We start from the raw sequence: 20,950 nt of genomic DNA on the forward strand, positions 1-20,950 counted from the left end.
GCAAAGTGATAATACATGCATATTGTGACCGGAGACAATTTACCCTAGTTCATGTTTCTCTTTGTAGAAACTACTGCGTTTTTGTGCCAAGGGTTTTATAACTAATGAGCTTTTTGATCTTCTTTGTTGGATGAACTGAAGAACTTTGCAGCTAACATCTTCCTCAAGTTGGTGTGTTAGTCACGTACCGGGATCCGTGCATCATTGGCTAGTCACGTACTGGGGGCCGTGCATTAAAAAGAGAGATTGTCGCTACATTACAAGTCCAATTAGATATTGGGGTAAGGGTTCAACTGTAGGTTGGTATTAGATACTGGGATTCCTTTTACTTTTAACCACTTGTTTTAATAATAGTGGATTCTCGAGAGTAGTGACCTTAAATTCACCCGGTAAGGTTTTGTCTCGGTGCTTTTCCCCATTCGTAAACAAATCACCTATGTCAAATTTATTTTCCACTACATTTAACTTAGTTAGTGATTTGTTTGTGCGACCATGCTTATTGCATGCAATTGAATCTAATTAATTCACTTGGATAATTAATTGATTAATTTACCAAAAGGGGTCAATACATTCTTGGCCTATCACTAATCCATCCTGAATAAGATACAAATTTAGTGCTCTTACTAGCCATGTATCAATAGCTTGTTGTTACCCTTTAAACCTCTTAGATATAATCAGTTCGAGATTGGGTTCCCACTATTGGTGATTCTTTTAAAAGAAGGGTTTTAGTCCCATTCTAATGGATGTTATCCTTACCTAGTCTTGAGACACACTTCGGTAAAAGACCTATTTTATATATAGAATTACATAGGCAATGGACTAGTCCAACCACATTTGACTTGCCTCACGTATTCTTTTCTTAGACTTTTAAGTCTAAGTTCACATTGTATACAACTCATGTACACTATATGTATGGGTGGCAATTCGTGTTTGTGTGTCAAGTTCGTGTCGTGTTGAGTCATGAGTATTAGACTATATGGGTCAACCCTAACTCGACATGTTTATTAAACGGGTTAAGATTCCTCAACCCTAACACAACCCATTTATTAAATAGGTCAGTTGTGTCGACTCTTTTATCAGATTTTATCAAAATGAAAATAATAATAATAATTTTAGTATTAAACAAATTGATATGAATTATGAAAACCCAAACAAATAAATATTTTTATATAAAAATTAGAACTAATAAGTAACTGCATTACAAATAATAATTTAAAATTAAAATATATCTCAATATCACATATAATCAATCATAATATGTCAAAGAAAATAATCTAAAACAATTAAGAAGTTTATATACCTAGGGTTTGAAGAGTATATTGGTAAAATGTCATTTAATTAAATGGGTCAAACAGGTTCCATGTGATGGACACTAACCCAACCAATTTATTAAATGAGCCAACCGTGTCAACCTGAATATGACACAAACCCATTAACTCTTAACCCATAACCTATTAATTTTGTGTCGTGTCATGTCGGGTTCGCAGGTCATGTCCAATTTTGTCACCCCTAATTATACGCGTTGTGATTTCACAATTACAGTACAAGGAATGGCATACTGTGGTCGTGGCCATGACACTTTATCAAAACCTTAGCCAATTTCTTTCCTTGCCTGTTACCATTATAATCAATGCTCTCAATTTAATTCTATAGCAGAGTAAGAAATACACCTAATTTCTTTAATGCTTACACATAGCACCCCCACATGTAGTGATTATCTAACTAGACATAGATATTATCACTCACATCAATAATAGAATTAAACTTGAATATTCTATATAATAGATATTCATCACAATTAAGTACTTTCTAGTGATCAACCTCAAGTTTTAGAAATTTTGAAAGTCTACATACTGTGAAGGCAACATCTAGTTTAGTTCCATACATGATACGCAACATATACTTAATTCACTAGCAAACTCGAGCTGTGCATCTGTCCTTCCAATAATCTCTTTATTTATTATTGGAATCAGAGTGTCTTTGTCTTTTTAAAAATATTAAAATCTAAGAAGAAAGTTCTCAACACAATGAGATAACACAATTTCCAATAGAATGAGAAATCACTAATCTCAACACAATGAGATTACTCAAATCTCAACACAATGAGATATCATAAATCTCAAAATGAGATTAATATAGTGCATATCTCCACTATATTTCTTTACTTGATTCTCATTCATAAAAGACTTTCATTTAATTAATTATGAGTACAAACCCACAGGTTTTTCAAGCAAACCTCCTTACCAAGATCACTATTTAAGAAATTCACTTCACATCTATATGATGCATACTCAAATTATATGTGGAGACATAATCCAATATTTCATTATTGATCCTTGAATGTTAAATTAATGAACTCACTTGTACTCTCTTTATTTCACAAAGAGATACTTTCAAAATAGGATCACCACATGTGCTTGATTAAACTTGAGACATCTACCACACATGGCAGAATTTAATCACAATGAATTTAACATTTTAACAAGCACATCTTTGATGCACATTAGCATCCTTAAGAGTCCATGACTCTTTTGAAGGTTATACCTCCACACTTCTTGGATATCATAATTCCACAATTTGAGTTTCTAAATCACACAATTAGGGTTTTCAACCATTCCAAAATTCGCATATATACACACATTACAATTACATATATCAAAATGTAATAATAGAATATAGTGAATTTCTTTAAAATTATATGAATGGTTTTAAAAAAGATCAAACTAATAACACAAATAGTTACTAGTTTATAGATATCAAAATATATCTTTTCCCTTTGTTTCAAACCTTTTATTATTAACCTTAGACCAAAAGATTTTATATTTTATACTAATACCCACTCACAACCGACTGGTTTTGAAACTAGAGGTAGATCCACTAAGACCAAATTATTATTAAATAACATCGAGTCTATTTTATCATTAATAGCTTTTACAATAGAAAGCTGTATCTCTTACAAGCACAAAACTTTCTTAAACTTTAGGATCGCTTCTCTTAAAGAGTACTATGGGTATTTAATTAGGACTACACTTTTATTACCTTTAAAAAGGTAAACAAGAGCTTCACATGAAATAAAAATTTGGATTAAAATCCTTTTACTTCTTACACTTTAACTTCACCTTTGTTCACTTGGTGAACCACATTTGAGTCTTTAATATCACTTAATGTGATATTTAACATTAGAGTCATTTACTCGTGTTTAAGTAGGTATTAGGGTATCTTTGAAATCATCTTTGAATTTAAACTCAATAAATTCAATATCCTTTGATTTCACTCTTATATTAGACATTAAGTCTAATCAACTACACACCCTTGAATTTGCTCAAAACCTACATATACACTTTGTATAGCTAACGCGTGAAAAAAAAAAAAAAAAAAAAAAAAAAAAAAAAAAAAAAAAACGCAAACACGCTAGTTTTCAGCGCAATCCAAACGCAAGCTAAATTAAAATTTTATTATATTTATAAAATATAAATAAAACAAATAAAAAATGGTTTATTTGTTGCAGAGTCAATTTTTGTTCCCTCCTCAACTATCAAATTATCAGAAAATATTCTTAAAAAAAAAAAAAAAAAAAAAAAAGCACGAAATGTCAGGTTTAAATGCCCTTCTAAGTTCTAACTATGGATTAAAAAAATTTATAAAATAATAAAAAAGAAGAAGAAGAAAAAGACATCTCCCTATTTTGCCAGTTTTTTCCAGGTGGGACCTAATAAGTGTCATCAGCCATGTGCATCCATGCCCGTACGCAACATCTTCCTCGTCGAAGAGAAGCTTCTCATATACGATAGATTCTATCCATATCTGCGCGCAGATATTAACTGTAGGCATAGCCTTAATAATCCATGCGGGAGATATGAGTATCCAAAGTGAGACCCACTGTCTCTCATTCAATTATTTATACATTTTTCTTCTCTTCCTTTCTACTGTTTTCATTGTTTTAAAACTTGTGAGTAGACATTATGTCAAAAAGAAAAGAAAAATAAAGTTGAATGTATAATCGCTTTTACATTAGCAGGTTTAAGTTGGTTTGATGTTTCTCAAAAAAAAAAAAAAGTTGGTTTGATTGATTGATAAACTTTAACTAACGTGGGTTTGAATTTTGTTCACATCACATAGAAACTAATTAATGTATTCACATGTAACAGTCATCGTGCCGTCGACACTCGACACTTTATATTTAAATCCGATCATTTTTTTTAATTTAAAAAAAAAAAAAAGAGAGAGAGAGAGAGAGAGAGAGAGAGAAGAAGAAGAAGAATTTCACATGAGTTTATCACGATTCATAATTAAGTAACTTTAATTAACATCTTATTAAATACTCACAGTTAATCTGAATAAATTATAAACATATACGTTTAACTTATTTAAGTATTTTGAACAAAATTATCAAGAGGCAAACCTATAAAATTTTGCCTAAGCTTAAATTTCGATTTTTAATAATACAAAAAAGGAAAAGAGATGAAGTTTTGTTTGTTTTGACTTAGTATGCGTTTGGTTTGCACGTCCATGTTGGGCATTTGCGTTTTCAGCTTTTTTTTTAGCCGCACAATTTGACTTTTCAATTACTTTTCAGCCACATAAGTGGATCTTGTGTACTGTTCACGAGACTCACAAACCTTACTTTTCAGCAACTTTTTCATTAAAAATGGGTTCCACGGCACTATTTACAAATTTAAAAATTATTTTACTACAATTTTTTTCAGTTTTCAACTGTATCCAAACGGATCCTTAATATTTTTTTTAAAGACAAAACTTAAGTATAGTACTTTAGGTGCTGTTGCTGTTTTTTAAGTTCCCCTCTTAAGATTCAGTCATGTGGCTACTTAACCAAAAAATACACTTTCATCTTATGAGAAAAAATCCATATAGCAGAATCTTAAAAATGGAACCTAAGGAATATCACCTATTCTACCTAAATCTTGCTCTTTTTTTAAATGAGTCATTTAAAAAAAAAAATTATAAAGATATTTTATTTTCTTATATTTTATAGCAACCTTAAATGAGTTAGAAAACAATATCTTAATTTCTCTTATTTAGCTTACCTTGAGATTGAATTGTTTTCCAAAAAATATTTAATGAAAAATGATCTCTACAATATAAGTCATACTTTTTCTATTGATTAAAATAATTTTCATTTGACTCATTTTTCAAATGCTACCAAATAATAAAACACATGAAAATTTATCTTCAAAAAAATAAAAAATTTCATCAAAACAAATGGAGTGTTAATAACCGTCCCCTTGTCCTTTTGTTTTTAAGAGGAAAATGCGCATTTGGACATCAATTTCAGAGTAATATTTACCTTTTTAGTGTTAAAAGTTAAAACACTATTGCAAATGATGCTCTTAACAACTACTTTTGAGTGTTGCATTTGAAATATTATTGATATGATGCTAATCACTATTTAAAATCACGTTTTTCTTTTTTTTCCCAGAAAGATTTTCAAATATTCCTGGCTAGTGGTGGAGACTAGAGGGAATGGAATGGGGTCCATAGTCCATGAGTGAGGCCATGGCCCCTTAATTTTGCACTACCTCCATCTATGATATTTTCTTAAATTGAAAAAAAAAAAAAAAAAAAAAAACCTAAAATAGTATTTTATTTTTGACCCTCTTAAATATGTTAATAAGCAATATTTTGAAGGGGGCAATAACACTCTCCATTCCTTGTGGTTTGAAAAAAAAAAATACTCATTTCTTCTATTTATATTAATAACAAAATATTCCAAATTTGCCAAGGACTTTATGGTTGAATTGGCACCTCTACATGCGTAAAGTGATTAGGGGGGGAGAAAGAGTCTTGAGTTGCAAAATTAACAGCATATTATAATTATCTCTAGAAAAATAATAAAAATAAAATCTCTCTATAATCCACTAAAAAAAAAAGAAAAAAAAAAGGCAAAAGACATATTTAATATTTTAAAATGCACTTTCATTAAAAATTTAAAACAACATATTTTAATTCTAAAATGGAGGGTAATTTTGGAAATCTACCCTTAAGCAAAGGGCAGTTTAATACACAATATTTTTAATATTAACTTAACAAAATTTGGTCAATTAGATGTTAAGAGAGATAAATGTTTTTTTTCTTCAATTTTGGAGTAGAATGTCATTTTTAAAAATCTCGAGAGATGGGAGTATAATTACCCCTATTTTGAATTGTATGGTATTGTGTAATAAAAAATTAAAAAAAATATATTTATCCCTGTTTTAAATTGTAGCTTTTTTAGATCGGTTTTAAAAATAGAAATTTAGAAGTTAAAATTTGTTATTGGGGATTATAAATTCTAAAATGAGTCACATGTCTAATCAATTTACATCGATAGAGCCAATTAAAAAAAAAATTTAGTTGCAAACATAGTATTTACATGCCTTTCACAACTTATTTTTTACCCATTTTTTTTAAAATTTAAAATACAGATTTCAACAAACTAAAGGTTTCTTACAAAATTGTGAGTGAAATATTTATGACAATGATATTGAAATATAAGGGGATGTTCGATTATAACTTAATTAGCTGTATAAATTAACACTTTTATTAATTTCTCATTTGTTTGATATATACATTGAGTTTTTTTTTTTAATTATTATAAATATCTTGTGACTTTTATTATAAACTAGATTATTTATTAAAATAAGTTGCTAACTCTTAATATTTTTCATCTCACTGGATAACCTTGACCCTCTAGAAACAATTCTCCTCTTCACCACCATTTCTTACTTTAATAGAAAATAAATATTACTCAGTGTAGCATGTCTAAAGTAATTATTTCAATGTTATATGAAACTATTCCCTTTCTCCAGCATTTAAGTAAAAGCATCATTTAACACAAGGCATCATTAATACTAATTTTATTTTCTCTCCTTTGTGTATATTTGTTTCTAAAAAATAAATGCATCATTTGACTTATATTCTGTACAAAAGTATTGTCCAACGGAAAATAAAATTAGAAAAGGTTCTTGGCGGTGAGAAAGTTGCAAGATGAAGAAACAGTAGTATTTAAAGAGGAGATATGCATGGATTAAGAGTTAATAAATTTGTTACAAAACATTCCATTACTATTGTTAGTGCTTAGTATTAATTTATACTCGTCTCATTTACATTATTTGAAGTAGCGAATACGATAATGACTGGTGGTGGGTGGATAAATGAATTATTGGTACATTTATTCATTTTATTTTTTGTAAGATGGAATTTATTTCTCCTCTTTCAATTTTTCGTACTAGAAGTAAAACTCACCTTAGAAGGAGAACTCTTTAGACTTTAGTCTTTCCCTGATTTCACGATAAATTTTATCAATTAAACTAAATAAAATTAATGAGACCTCTCTCATATTCTCATCCAACAGATTTACTATGTATTACACAATTACTTTTTCTATATTATCTAATTACTTTTCAAAAATACACTCATTAAAATGGTTTATTTTATACTACATTCTTTTAAAATATTATTTTTTTAATAATTTTTTATTACTCAAATCATCTATCTCTCTCTTTAAGTACATGAGTATTAAAAGTGAATTCACATGTGAATATGAATAATAATCGTGTAGATTTACATTGTTGCTACATTATTATTGTAGTGTAGCAACAATGTAAATATACACATTTTATAGATTTATAGATTGACTGATATGAGTTAATTTTCAGCTTAAATGTGAAAATTTAAGACATTTTTCTGTTAGACATGTTTGTGAGAGTGATGCGGGAAGTGGAAGCGTTAAGAAGCGGAACACGTCTACTTCTAGAAAATAAGAAACAAAACACGTTTGTTTCTCAAAGCAATCTCGAATCCACAAGGGTTCCTTGAATCCATAAGAAGAAAGGGTTTGGAATCCATCAAAAAATAGAAAAACTGAATTTTATTGATTGAATAATTGTTAAAAAACGTGTATAGACTTAGAAGCCTATTTGAGGCCACTGTAAAATTTAACAAACAAGAAAATATATTCTAAAATAACTTCTAATTGATACCTAACCATAATAGGAACCAAATTTGATCTAAAAAAACATTAAAAACACCTAAAAATAAAGAAATAAATAACCTAAACCTAAAATAACAAAAATTACAAATTAAATACCAAAATTAATATATTACAATAATTAAATAGTAAATTATGTCCCACGTTGCTATGTGAATGCTCAACAATTGCAAAATAAGACCTTGTTTCAACTTTCATGACTTAACGAATTTAAGGGCATGTTAAATGTTTTTAAATATGAGAATATGACTGATTTAAGGCCCCATTTTCTTTTTGGAAGTATTTTGGATAGAGACTAGACAGACCCATCCCCCAACAACCCACCAGCGGCCTCTATACAATGCACACGTGTGCAGCTAAGCCCTTTGTAACTAGACTAACTTCCTGTACAGCAAAACTGCCTAAAGTTTTTAATAGCACTAAACCACTCTACCAGCTCTTTTTTTTTTTTTTTTTCAAAACTTTCGATCAAAGACTAATCATTATTTGTGACAATTAGATCCATAGTGGGGTTAATCGTTGGCCAATGGAGTTTTTTTAACGTATTGGTGCTTGGACTTGAACTAGGAAGCACCCAGTCAAACTTGAGACAGTCACTTTGAGATCGAGTGCGCAACCACTCGACTAACCCCACTGGATTACTTTTATCATACATACCTGCATACATATATATATATATATATATATATATATATATATATATATATATATATATATATATTCCTCTCAAAAATGAAATTCCATCGTATATTATCATAGTAATAAAGCTAACAAAAACACAACTTTAACAATGATGAACCATGTTATGTATATTTTATAAATGCCATCCTTTTACATATATTATAAATGTATTTTTAACAATCTAATAGAAAATTATTTTAAAAAGTAATATAATAGCAAATCTAATAGAAAAATGGGCAAAATATCCCTTTCGCCCAAAAGTTCCAACAAAATATCCTTGTTTTGAAACTATTTAGGAAAATACCTCTATTTTGAAACTTAATTTTTAGAAAATTGAATTTCAATAAAAAACTCGATTTGGCGAAAATCGAGTTATACTTATTTGAAAAAAAACTACATGAAACTCGAGTTCTATGTAGTTTTATTTTTATCTTTTATTTTATTTTATTTTTTAAGTTTGATTGCCTGTAACTCGATTTTCTAAAAATTGAATTTTTTATTAACACTCGATTTTTAGAAAATTAAGTTTAAAACATGAACATTTTCTTAAATAATTTTAGAACAGGAACATTTTATTACATATTTTGCCCGAAAGAGATATATCTCCCGTTTTGGACCAGAAAGATGGCGTTTAGCTTGGATTACACGTTATCCTGTTTATATAAGGCAAGACAAAGCTGAAGATGATGATAATGATGATTAACGAGCCACTTTAATTTATTCTCTTTTTCTCTCTTTTTAGTCTTTTATTTTATTTTAAATAATAATAATAATAGTAATTAAACAAAAAACAAAGAACAATAAAAAGAAGAGGATGGGTGCGAGATAGATAGGAGTCTTGGTCTGAGTATCATCATCAGCCACCTTTTTCTTTGTCTGTTTCACAACTGAAACAGTACATGTGTCCTGTTTCTATTGCAGCTCCCTTTTCCCGCATTTCTCTCTCTCTCTCTCTCTCTCTCTAGCTTCTTCCATTTGAGGGCTGTTGCTTGCCTGCTTTGTTTTCGGTTTCTGCTTCCAACTTTGGTCACAAGTTACCAACTTTTTTGTGACTTCGGTAATTGTCGTTTTGTCTCTTTTAGTTCTTCAGGTGCGCTTTTTTGTTTTTTGTTTTGTTTTTATTTTTATTTTTTTTGGTACAATTGTGTGTGTTTCTGATGCAATTCTCTCTCTTTTTGATCTTCAAAGATCATAAAAACTTTGTTTCTTGCTCTCTATGTTCCTTAATTGATGTGGGTTTCTTTAAGTGTTGATGTTTTTGTTGGTGGTGGAGCTAATTTTGAGATGGGTAGCTTTGGTTATGAAAGTCCTGACTTCTGGTTCTTTCTACTTATTTGTTTTAATTATCTGTAGTTATGTTATAGTTTATGCTATGAATATGTAATTGAGAAGTAGACTATGTGTCATGTGCTTAATTTGACTGATAATTCTTATTTAAAGACCAGTATGATGCTTGTTTGGAATTTTTATGTTCTTTAAATATGATGTCGGTGGATTACCTGCTAAAGAGTTCAGTTCTTGTTAATATTATCCTGGTGAATTGGATATTTAGTGGAGCTTAGTTAAGATTTGACTTCACATTGACTGATGGGTCATATGTCTCCCGAATTTCATTTGGATTGATTCGTGATATTCAACTTGCAATGGATTATGTAATTACTTCTTCTTGAATTTCTTCTTTGGCCGGCCCAATTTGCTCGAATTATTGTTCAAATGGGGTCTTTGTAGTACTTTTGTGCTGCTTGCGTCAAACACTCACATTTCTGGAGGACGGTTTGTCTTTTTACTCAAAATTTTGCTTTTTAATCACAATTCAGATGACTCTAATCATGGTTCTCATTACCATCCTTTGGCAGTGAATCCTTTCCTTCTTCTTTTTTTTTATTATATTTAATTTTTTTTTTTTAACTATTTTTGTTTTCCTCTATGTGCCATTGGACAATCAATTTATGTTCAAAATCCCACAAAAATAATTTACATAAAATGTTGAAAAATATAATTTTCACTTATATGATTTAATTTTGCAGTTTAGACTTAGTAAATAATCATCGGATTTGAATGTTTCTAGAAATTTCATGTGCTTTATGCATACATAACATCCCAGAGTATAAATTTCTTCTGCATGTGAATGTTAGATTTTAACTGGAGTTATAAAGATACATCCAAAACACGGGGATATCTTGCTTTTCATTTGTTGATTGGTTACTGAATTTCCCTCTCATTGTCTGATGGATAGAATCATCTGCTATCAGGTCAGCTGTACTGTGAATGTAATTCATTTCGCTTCAAGAAGATAAAGTTCAATATTTGAAGAGTTTGGACTCTAGCCATGACTTCTACTTCACCTATTCGACTAAAAGATCATAAAGAAAAACAGATTTTTCTCTCAGAGGTAATTTTTTTGGAGCTTCATTTGCTTGTAATTATTCAATTCTTACAGGTAAGCTTTCACTGACATCATCATTTTACCTGACTCTTGAAACTGCTGTGTTTTCAGGTTGGTAACTCAGAAAAACAGCTGTGGGCATTGATTTATTCCAAAGGTTTATTGCACTCTGATGTTCAAGACTTGTACCGCAAAGTTCGTTCTAGTTATGAGGAAATCATTCTAAGTGATCGTGAAGATGTGGAATTTCAAGATGTTGAATATTCCTTGTGGAAGCTTCATTATAAGCATATTGATGAATTTCGTAAGACAATGAAGAAAAGTTCTGGTAATGGTGAGAGCATAAAATTGGTAACGACACAAAATGTTGGTAATGTGCAGAGAAGTGATAATAAAGGTATAGCAGGATTTACGTCATTTCTGTCAGAAGCAACTGAATTTTACCAAAATTTGGTTGTGAAAATCAGAAAATGTTATAGGCTTCCCGAAGATACATTGTTCAATAAGAAAAGTGGTAGCTCTACTTCAATTGAACCAAAGAAGATGCAGAAATGCCAATTTTTATGCCATCGGTTTTTAGTCTGTCTCGGGGATCTTGCTAGGTATAAAGAACAATATGAAAAACCTGATGATCAAAACCATAACTGGTCGGTTGCAGCCTCCCACTACTTGGAAGCAACAATGATTTGGCCAGATAGTGGAAACCCCCAGAATCAGGTATTTTTCTTTTCTCATCAATCACTTCTTTAATTATCTTGAAATATATGAACATTCTTGAGAAATAGTTAAGATATGGAATTTGACATCACAATTTTCAATGCTTCTATTTTGGTTTTAATATGTGTAACCAACTCTGTTTGTTTGTAGTTAGCAGTATTGGCAACATATGTTGGTGATGAGTTCCTTGCCTTGTACCACTGTGTAAGGAGTTTAGCTGTTAAAGAACCTTTCCCTGATGCCTGGGATAACCTAATTTTACTCTTTGATAGGGTAAGACTTGATGGTGTTTTTCATTTGTTGTTAGTCCTCCTCAGATTCATGCTGATTTCTGATTTACTTATCTTCAAAATCTAGGCATTTCTCAAGGTTTGTTTTGATATTGCAGAACAGATCATCTTATTCGCATTCCCTTTGTAGAGAGGCTCACTTTGATTTCTTAAAACCATCTGAAAGAAGCGATTTCCACAGAAAATCACAATCTAGTGATGAATTTTCAAATTGCAATATGTTGGAATCCATACACAATTGCTTCATGGAAACAGACTTATGGTCTCTTTTTATCAGAACTATGAGTTTCTTTTTCATACAATCCAGGTACTCCTAGCAGATTGAAATATGAATAAGTAGTGTGTTTATTATAAAATGATTTTTGTCTTTCTTGATCTTTGGTACAAGACATCCCCCTCCCCAAGACACCCAGTATACTACACCTTCTTTACATAAATGTATTCTGCTTGTACTTGAACTCAGATGTTTTTTGCTGTTTTTAAATGCAAGACAGTTTTGAGGAATTCCCTTGTGCCTTCGCATCTGCTATGAGAGAGTTGGATGCTTTGATGGCACTAAATGATACAAAACTAAAGGCTGCATTGGAGTCCTATCAGTGTTTGGATTCAGCTAGAACAGGCCCTTTTCGAGCCCTTCAAGTTGTTTCTGTATTCATCTTTACCTTTGAGAATTTAATTCATGGTCCACAAGTAAGAAGCTCAAAAGATATCAGTGATACGCAACAGCTTCTCCAGATACAATTTGCATTGACTTCCTCTTTCATTTTCATGGGCCGTGTTGTTGATAGATGTTTGAAGGCTAGTGACTTGGATCTTTGCCCCCTTTTACCAGCTGTGCTTGTATTTGTGGAGTGGTTGGCTAACATGCTTGATGAAGCAAAAACATATGGGGTTGATGAAAATAGTAGAAGTGCTATGTCTTACTATTTTGGTGCATTTGTTGACCTTCTAAAACGTTTCAATGTTAAAAGTGTCGAGGCCATGTCTCTAGATAGTACTCCTCTGTGGGAAGACTATGAATTGAGGGGCTTTGGACCAGTAGCAAGTGCACATGTCTTGTTAGATTTTTCAACTCCTGGGGAACATATGGACAGTTTTGAAAGTGGAACAAAATATCGTGCTCACCGCATTCTTAATGCTGCAATGAAGATTGCAGAAAGATCAAATGATTTTGGAAAGTGGATCTTGTATGATAAATCAGGAAGAAAATTTTACACGGGAGGGTCAAATGAATCTCCAGAGAGGAATGAATCAGAAAAAGTGGAGTCCCACAATTCTGATCTTGAAATTGAAGAGTCAAACCAGCCAATTCACCAAGTTACAAAAGAATATACGGAACACATCGTGTACACAAATCCAAGTAACCCCAGTGTGAATGGTAAATCTGTTGCCACAGAAGAGGAAGAAGTCATTCTCTTCAAACCTCTCACAAGATATAACTCGGTGCCACTTTATGCTCCAATTTCTACAAATGATAAAATGTCTCCAAAGGATTCAGGGAATGAACATGTGCCTTCTGATGAATTCTTGCGCCGAGCTACATCACTACTTATAGCACAAAACCCAGCCCAGAGTGATCCTCTAGCTTTCCATGCTGACATCAGTAATTTCACGGGCAACAAGTCATTCAAGCATCAGGAGCCTTTCATGAAGGATACATCAGCACACCCATTTTTGGAAACCCCCATCTCTGCTGGGCCTCCCTCACTTAGCGCTTGGGTCCTTAACAGAGGAAGTATGAGCATTGACAGAGAGAGAGGAACTGCTAGTGTTAGTAAACATAGCATGAAGCCTATTGAGGAGATACCTTCCAAATCCTTGGCTGGGCTTTCCATTAGTGAAAATGAGCATTCTGTCACTAGTTTTGAGCATGAGTATGCAACCACCAATTACTCATCTCCTTTTTACTCACCTCCAGTACCTTCTGCTCCTTTATTGCCTGATGATGCTGTTTGGTTTAGTGGCATTCAATCTAGCTTTCCCAACAGCAAAACCTCTGGGGGCATTAGAGAAGCAAACAATTACTCTGCTGCATTAGACACTTCAAATTGGACTGCTACTCATGGGTCTCCTGATTATGGTCATAGTTTCCAGAGTCTTATGGATAATTACCCACCTTCGCGACGAATGACTTCTTCTGAATGGCTTCGTCAGTACAGAGAAAGTCAAAATCTTGAGCAGGCCAATAGTTATACATGGCCCGTTCATCGTCATTCCCCTGAGAACCTTGGAAACTTCCAAGATCAAGCTTCCAAATTTGGTGTTTTTGATCAGTGGGGAAATCCTATAGCTTATAATCCAAATGTATATATGGAGAGCCCACCATTGCATCCAGCTTTTCCTCTTGTTTATGGTGCAGATGAACACAGAAGGGAGAAGCTTTCTCAAGGTTTCCAAAGACCAAGCCCCTACGGGTGTGGTGCTGTGACAGAACTAAGAAATGAGCCACAGCCACTTTTGCAGTATCTTAAAGAGAGAGAATGGCGACTCCAGCAAGATCCTACTCTCGGTGGTCCTACGTATATGGGAAATTAACATTTCAATGTATGCCTTTCTTTGGTCTTAATCGTCATTTAGAGCATGTAAAACACCCCCCACATAGTTCAAGATGTCTGATCAATAAAGTTTACATGTAAGCTTGTGTATATGTACATAGAATGTTCTAGTATGCCCTCTGCAAGAGGAGGTTTAACGCTAGAATGAAACAAAGAGAAACATTTGCTGCTGTACACAATTTTGAACTTTTGATTTTGTCACATTCTCTCACTGATTAAATATGATTTGTTCAATCATATTTGAAAAGAATGATGTGTTCTAGTGTAGCATGTCTTAAAAGTTCCAATCATGCTATGAAACTTTAAAAAGAAAGTTATGCTAAGATGATAACACCTTGAGAAGACTTCAATTAAGAAGTTAATATAACATATAGAGACATCAATTAACTCAAAAGTTTAAGCCTGTGGATTTGGGTCCAACTAGATTGGTCTACGAAGTGTGATCACTAAGCATAAAGGAAAGTCCTATATTGTTGATGGAGTCTTGGGAGTTGTCGGAATACTAACACCTTGAAAAATTTATAAGGAATGATTCCATGGGGAGGTCAAAGCATACGGTCAAGAAGGTAATGTTTGAGTGACACATTAGGGTTGAGTGGTAGCATTTGTGAAATCATTATTTTATTTTTAACGAGCAAGGGAGCCATAAGTAAAATTTAATTTTTTATTTATAAAAATTGCAAGTGAGGAGGGGATTCTTTAAAACCCAAGGGGGCATGTCCCCCCTTGCCTCCCCTCCCTTTGCCAATGAGTGGCAGTGTTGTTGATTCCCACTTTGTGCCACTTGATTTCTCCTAATCCAATGTTATAGTGACTGTGCTACTCATTGGCATAGGTAGGGGTTCAAAAGATGCGGGAGATTTTACAAAGTAAATCAAATGTGACATGTTACAACTTACAAGATCTAAAAAGGGGCATGTCATCTGGCAAATCAATGCTAAGCATTATGTACACATAAGGTCTTGATTGAGGCGTGGATCAAGGTGTCAAACATTTTGTAGTTGGCTTGAGATTTGTCTCAATCTCTATAAGCAAAAAATAAGGTCCCTGTCCAAGACTAGATAAGCACCATAACTTGGATCAAGGTGGAATATGTATATGTACCATGTAGGGATAGCACCCTGCTGCCACTGGCTAGGTCCAGTCCTTGTCCTTCATGCCTCATGGAATTCCCAATATTTGTTTTGCAGCTATTTAAGCGGAATATTCTAGGGTTGGGATTATAAGGAAATGGACTCTAGTCCCAAATATCAACTGTAGAATGCAATGGACACAAAAAAGGAAACCATTGCAATAGCATTGTTGAGCAAATACTTTGCTCAAAGAAATTGAACACTCAATGAATTTGATCCTCTTAAACCAATGCCAAATTGGAAATTTACTAAATAATTGCATTTTTCTATTTTTCTTTTTCAATCTCTGGATTGTTAATTAAATCTAAATTTTTTATCATATTCTTCTTATTCTACTCTGTACTCCACAGATATAAACTTGCGACATGTCAAATTATTTAATTATATAGGTTGATTGTTGTGACCGGCAACGTTGATGTCGTTGGCAACCTCTTGCTAGTAGCATCGACAAAGGTTGGTTGTGGTGGTGATGTGTTAGATGGTTTTTTTAGGTAGCTGAAATAAGAAAAGGCACAAAACTTAGGATCTCTTTTATTAAATAGGTGAAACATGTATGAGGCAATCTGCCGGAGACAAAAGAGAAAGGAGAATACTCTAACAGGGAACCTTGCAAACCGTTATGGAGAAAGCTCTGGCACCTCAACCTCCCAGCAAAAATCAAAATTTTTGCTTGGAGAGCATGTGTCAATGGTCTCCCTACAATGGAAACCATTAACTGCAGGGGGATATCACAAAGTAAGGACTGCCTTGTTTGTGGTAGTGAAGCTGAAAGCATAGACCATGCCCTTCTCAGCTGCGATTTCTCATCCTTGGTTTGGAGTGATACCAAATTATGATGGAGGAAAAATGGTGAAAAGGAAAGATGTTTAGAAAGCTAAGTTGCTTAGAGAAAAGAAAGAATGAACTAGCTTTTCAAGAGACACACTCTTAGGATAATAACCCATAGGTAGATTTTTTGGATTCAAATTTAACTACTTACAATGGCAGCCTTGCTTATTTATAGTTACATAAGCAAGCTGCTGAGGATGGCCAGAAAACCCACTACGCACACAAGGTATCAAAAAGTCCTTTCTAGATTTGGAGCTTTTCTTTGCCATTGCATGGGCCATATGGTCTAACAGAAATAAGATTGTGCACAAGGATTGTGGTCTTTCTACTCTTCAGGTGTGGCAAATGGCCAAAAATGCAGTGGATGACTTTGCAAGCTCTGTCATCAGAGCATGACAGATTTTCCAGTGTTGGAGTTATCATCAGAGACTGCAATGGTCAAGTTGTGGCTGCTCTATGTAAACCGCTTGAAGCATGCTATTCTGCAGAGCTAACAGAGGTCATTGCTTTAGAGAAAGGCGTTCTTCTAGCTCAGGAACTTCAGCTGCCTCGGGTCATCTTTGAATCAGATTCACTAACTGCCATTCAAGCAATCAATGATAAGGCTATGGGGAACAACTATGGGCAGGCTTCTCTGTATGACTCGTTTTTGGTTTAATACCATTTATTATTCCCCTTTCAAAAAAGGAAAAAGAAAAGAAACACTTTGTGAGGCTTTTACAATAATGGGATCAATCTATAAAATGGCTTGGAGTTTGGAAGCAAGGCTTTTTCTTTTCTTTTATTTTATTTTTTCATAATATGGGCTTCAAGTTGGGCCTAACTGTTGAACCAATTGATCCATAAACCAACCATTTTCTTCACAGCCCTCTCTCTCTCTCACACACAAAAGTCCCAGAAAGTGCAATTCCAGGCTTCCAGATCTCAATCACGGAGAGAAATGGAAAATAAGAAATCAGGTGGAGAAGCCATATCATCTGCACAAGCTGTGTTTCTCGGAGCTCTAGCTCCCGGTGTCAACGTCCGTACAATCTCTCTCTCTCTCTCTCTCATATATATATATATATATATATATAGTCCAAGCACTGATGATGGTTTGTTTTGTTGAATGGATTTCAGGGTCCCACATGGAATACGCTAAGAACGGCGTTTGTGTTACTGGGTGTTTGCCTTGTTGTGATGCTGGCCTTGGCATTCTCTGCAAGTGACTCTTCCTTAATTCTTCATGTCGGATTCCTTGTTCTAATCACTGTTACCCTCTTCTTGCTTCTTAGCTGGTACCTTAATTTCTCCGCCCACTTGTTTGTGTACACTTTCTTCATATGATCCTACGTGGGTTTTTGTTGTCTTTGATAATTGTAGAAATTTTATTGAGCATGGTAGCATTACATAGGAATAGATTATTATTGATTGTTTGACAAAAATCTACTTATATTGCAACTCAGTGCAATTTCATCTCTGATAACTTGGTGCTGCTATAATGGTTTTTTTTTTTTTTTTAATGGTTGTTAAGATTATTCATATTGGCAAATTGCCATTCAGGCCTTAAAGAATGAGTTATAGTTGGTAACTGTTTCTCTGATGGGTGAGAAACTTGGTTTTTAGAGGACTAACTTGCCTTTTCTAAATCTTCTTATTGTAATTAATCTGCACATGTTTAGGTTTACTAATGAGTTTGGTCCTGTTTTTGTTTTGGAGGATGTAAATGTGAATTTGTTGCTACAACTTTGCCAATTCACCATCGACATTTCTGCCATTGTGATTCTGTTAGTTTAAAAATAATAACAATAATAATGATAATTACAGATTTATATTTTATTACCAAAATTGAACCTAATTATGTACTTCCTAATAATATTAGTGCACTCCATTTCATAAATAGTGATGGGTATTGAGCAAACCGTCCAACAAAACACACTTGAAGGACTTTTCTCGTATTATTTTATTTCATCCCAAATTCCCTACAAATTATCCAGATTCTGTGGTAGGTATATTGCAACTCAAGTTAACAAAAATTGATAACTTCTGCTTTTGTGTTATACATACTTATGTCTGTGTGGTAGTCTGGTAGATCATATTGATATAATTGGAACATAACTTAATCTGATGAAATGGTTACAAGTGATCACCTCACTAGGTATAGTAACTTGGTGGTAGCTCTGTGGAAATAATTTGGGCAAGTGCTTTTTTGAATACCAAATATATCCTTAGTTTAGTTCTAAATTTAAGTAAAGTTACATTTTTATTTTTGAAATTATCTTCTTCTAGGAAGTTTATATTTTCCTGCAGTCAGACTATTGATTATTGGTATAACAGCTGCATTTGTAAGCAGGCTGTTATTTGCCCCATAAAAAATAAAGATAAAGTAGTCTGTTACTGTCAAATCATTAGAATAGTTTTGCATCTCTTTTAATTTAAATAACCTGAATGAAACATACCGGATGTCAAGTTTGGCATTACTAGAATTTGAATCTGCAATTTGATCCTTCCCCTACAAATGAAACCAGAACACTCTGATCTGGCTTTGGCCATTATATCTTCTACCTCAATTTGTCTTGCTTTTAAAGCACGGTGCTGTGCTTTTTCATAGACTTGATAGGCTTTTACCTGATCCTTTGCTTATTGTTGTTATTATGAGACTATGATTCATACCTGGAATGAGATGGTTTTCAATTTTTCTTTTAGGAAAAATGGAGTGTGGTTTTTTTATTTTTTGGGTCGGGGGGTAAGATCTTGTTTTACCTCATCTGCAGGAATTTTGTAGTTTATAAGTTTTTCATTAGAAAATATATGAAAAGGTTATTGCTTTTAATATGAAGTTGCTTTTCTTTTAATATATGAAATGATTGAAATAACAAATTGGAATGTGCCAATGAGCTCTAGCTCAACTGGCTCCTTCTCCCCTTATAAGTGTTAAGTGGAGGGTGAGGTCGTGGGTTCATGGGTGTGTATGTAACTTACCAAAATTTGTCCAAATGTTTGTAAACTAATTTCTGTGAATAAATATCTTTTGAAATAGAGACACTGAGATAGTTATTCAGAATATTAAGACCTTTAGTTCAAAAGACCTTTAGTTTATATTTTGCCAGCCTTTGTTCAAGCCAAGTAGGCATGCTTAGATTTCTCTCTTCCTTTTTCTCTTTTTATTTTTATTTTTTTGGGCAAAAATCACTTGAATAAAAACTTAGAATATCAGTATGACCTTTTCAATTTATTATTTGGAGGCTTGTTTTGTAAAAAGTGGTTGGTTTATATGCAGGTTTCTTGCGCAGACTGGTTTGGTTTCGGTTGAGCATCAAATGCGGGAGATGGACTTGATGCCAAATGATTGCCAAGAGATAAGCAGAAAGAACAAATAATAGTTTCTTTTATAGCATTACAAGCAAAGACATCATTAATTTTGGGGAGAAATAACTTTAAGGGCATGCTTGATAACGATACAAATGGAAAGACCGGTGCGATTTGGATGCATTCCTTCAGCAAGAAATGAGAAGATATGGCTGAAAGAAAAGCGAGCAAATGACAGCACTTCTTCCATTGTTTTGCAATAATTGACCCGAGTGCTTACATCTTTCAATCAGTCTTTGCTTCCTTCTCCTTATGTTGGCTCTTTTTGGGCTTGATGAAGCAGAAACATGAGCAGCAGGGGAACTGAAACAAGAACTTCATTTCTTTCATGTTTTGATAATGTTTGGAGAACACTATATATAGAGAGAGCTCCAGCTTTGTATCAATATTCCTTTTTTTTGGTTGTTCTTTCTTTCTTTCTTTGTGTAGTTATTCTTCGCCCTCTTGGGATGCTATTCTTCTTTCTTACAGATAAGAAGATGCCTAGCTTCTTTTCCATTATCATGGCCATTGGGTGCCTTAAACTTCTTTGATGGTTTATGTTGCAACTTGCATTCTTTTTTCTTCACATTTAAATAAAAAAGGGAGTTTTTTTTTTTGTATTCCTTTCCTAATGGAAAAGATTTCTGAACCATGTGCTATCAGAGGTTACTTTACAATGGGTCATAGCTAGTTATGGTGTCTGACAAACAGGGTTGATCAATCAGGTGGGCCATCTTAAAAGTAAGTCATCAACTCTTCTTTTTCTGATTTTTTTTTTCCTGATAGGATGCTTTGCTGATGTTTAATGATAAGAATAATAAAAGAAGGATTTTACTAAGGTATACTTTAGGGTACACATTAATTTCTATTTTTAGAAATAATTTTTTCGAGAATTGAAAAAGTAATGATAATTTTTTCAATTATCGAGAAAATGTTTTCAAAAATAGAAAGCTTAATGTGTCTATACGTTTGGTAAAATATTTGGCTTTTATACCCTTGCAAAACAATATAATTAAAAAAATAATAATAATAAAAAATTGGCT

The 20,950-nt window shown here is 32.9% G+C and overlaps 2 protein-coding genes across 5 annotated transcripts; both read left to right on the plus strand.

Moving 5' to 3' along the window:
- The first annotated feature begins 9,477 nt into the window (after window positions 1-9,477).
- On the plus strand, window positions 9,478-14,817 carry LOC126725993 (nonsense-mediated mRNA decay factor SMG7-like). Of its 4 annotated transcripts, none has more exons than XM_050431071.1 (6): window positions 9,478-9,758; window positions 10,905-11,060; window positions 11,166-11,771; window positions 11,922-12,044; window positions 12,160-12,368; window positions 12,556-14,817. In XM_050431071.1, exons 2-6 carry the CDS (start codon window positions 10,998-11,000, stop codon window positions 14,594-14,596), a joined length of 3,042 nt encoding a protein of 1,013 aa, XP_050287028.1. In that variant the 5' UTR covers window positions 9,478-9,758; window positions 10,905-10,997; the 3' UTR covers window positions 14,597-14,817. The 4 variants fall into 4 exon arrangements, with proteins under 4 accessions (XP_050287028.1, XP_050287027.1, XP_050287030.1 ...); XM_050431070.1 differs by having other exon boundaries at window positions 10,921-11,060; XM_050431073.1 differs by having other exon boundaries at window positions 9,478-9,725.
- Window positions 14,818-17,433: 2,616 nt separating this feature from the next.
- Window positions 17,434-20,426, plus strand: LOC126725994 (uncharacterized). Its single transcript, XM_050431074.1, has 3 exons — window positions 17,434-17,598; window positions 17,697-17,854; window positions 19,837-20,426. The coding sequence occupies exons 1-3, from the start codon at window positions 17,518-17,520 to the stop codon at window positions 19,934-19,936; spliced, it is 339 nt and encodes a 112-aa protein (XP_050287031.1). The 5' UTR covers window positions 17,434-17,517; the 3' UTR covers window positions 19,937-20,426.
- Window positions 20,427-20,950: the final 524 nt, after the last annotated feature.

The sequence above is a fragment of the Quercus robur genome, chromosome 5, assembly GCF_932294415.1.
Source record: "Quercus robur chromosome 5, dhQueRobu3.1, whole genome shotgun sequence".
In the NCBI taxonomy this organism is placed as follows: domain Eukaryota; kingdom Viridiplantae; phylum Streptophyta; class Magnoliopsida; order Fagales; family Fagaceae; genus Quercus; species Quercus robur.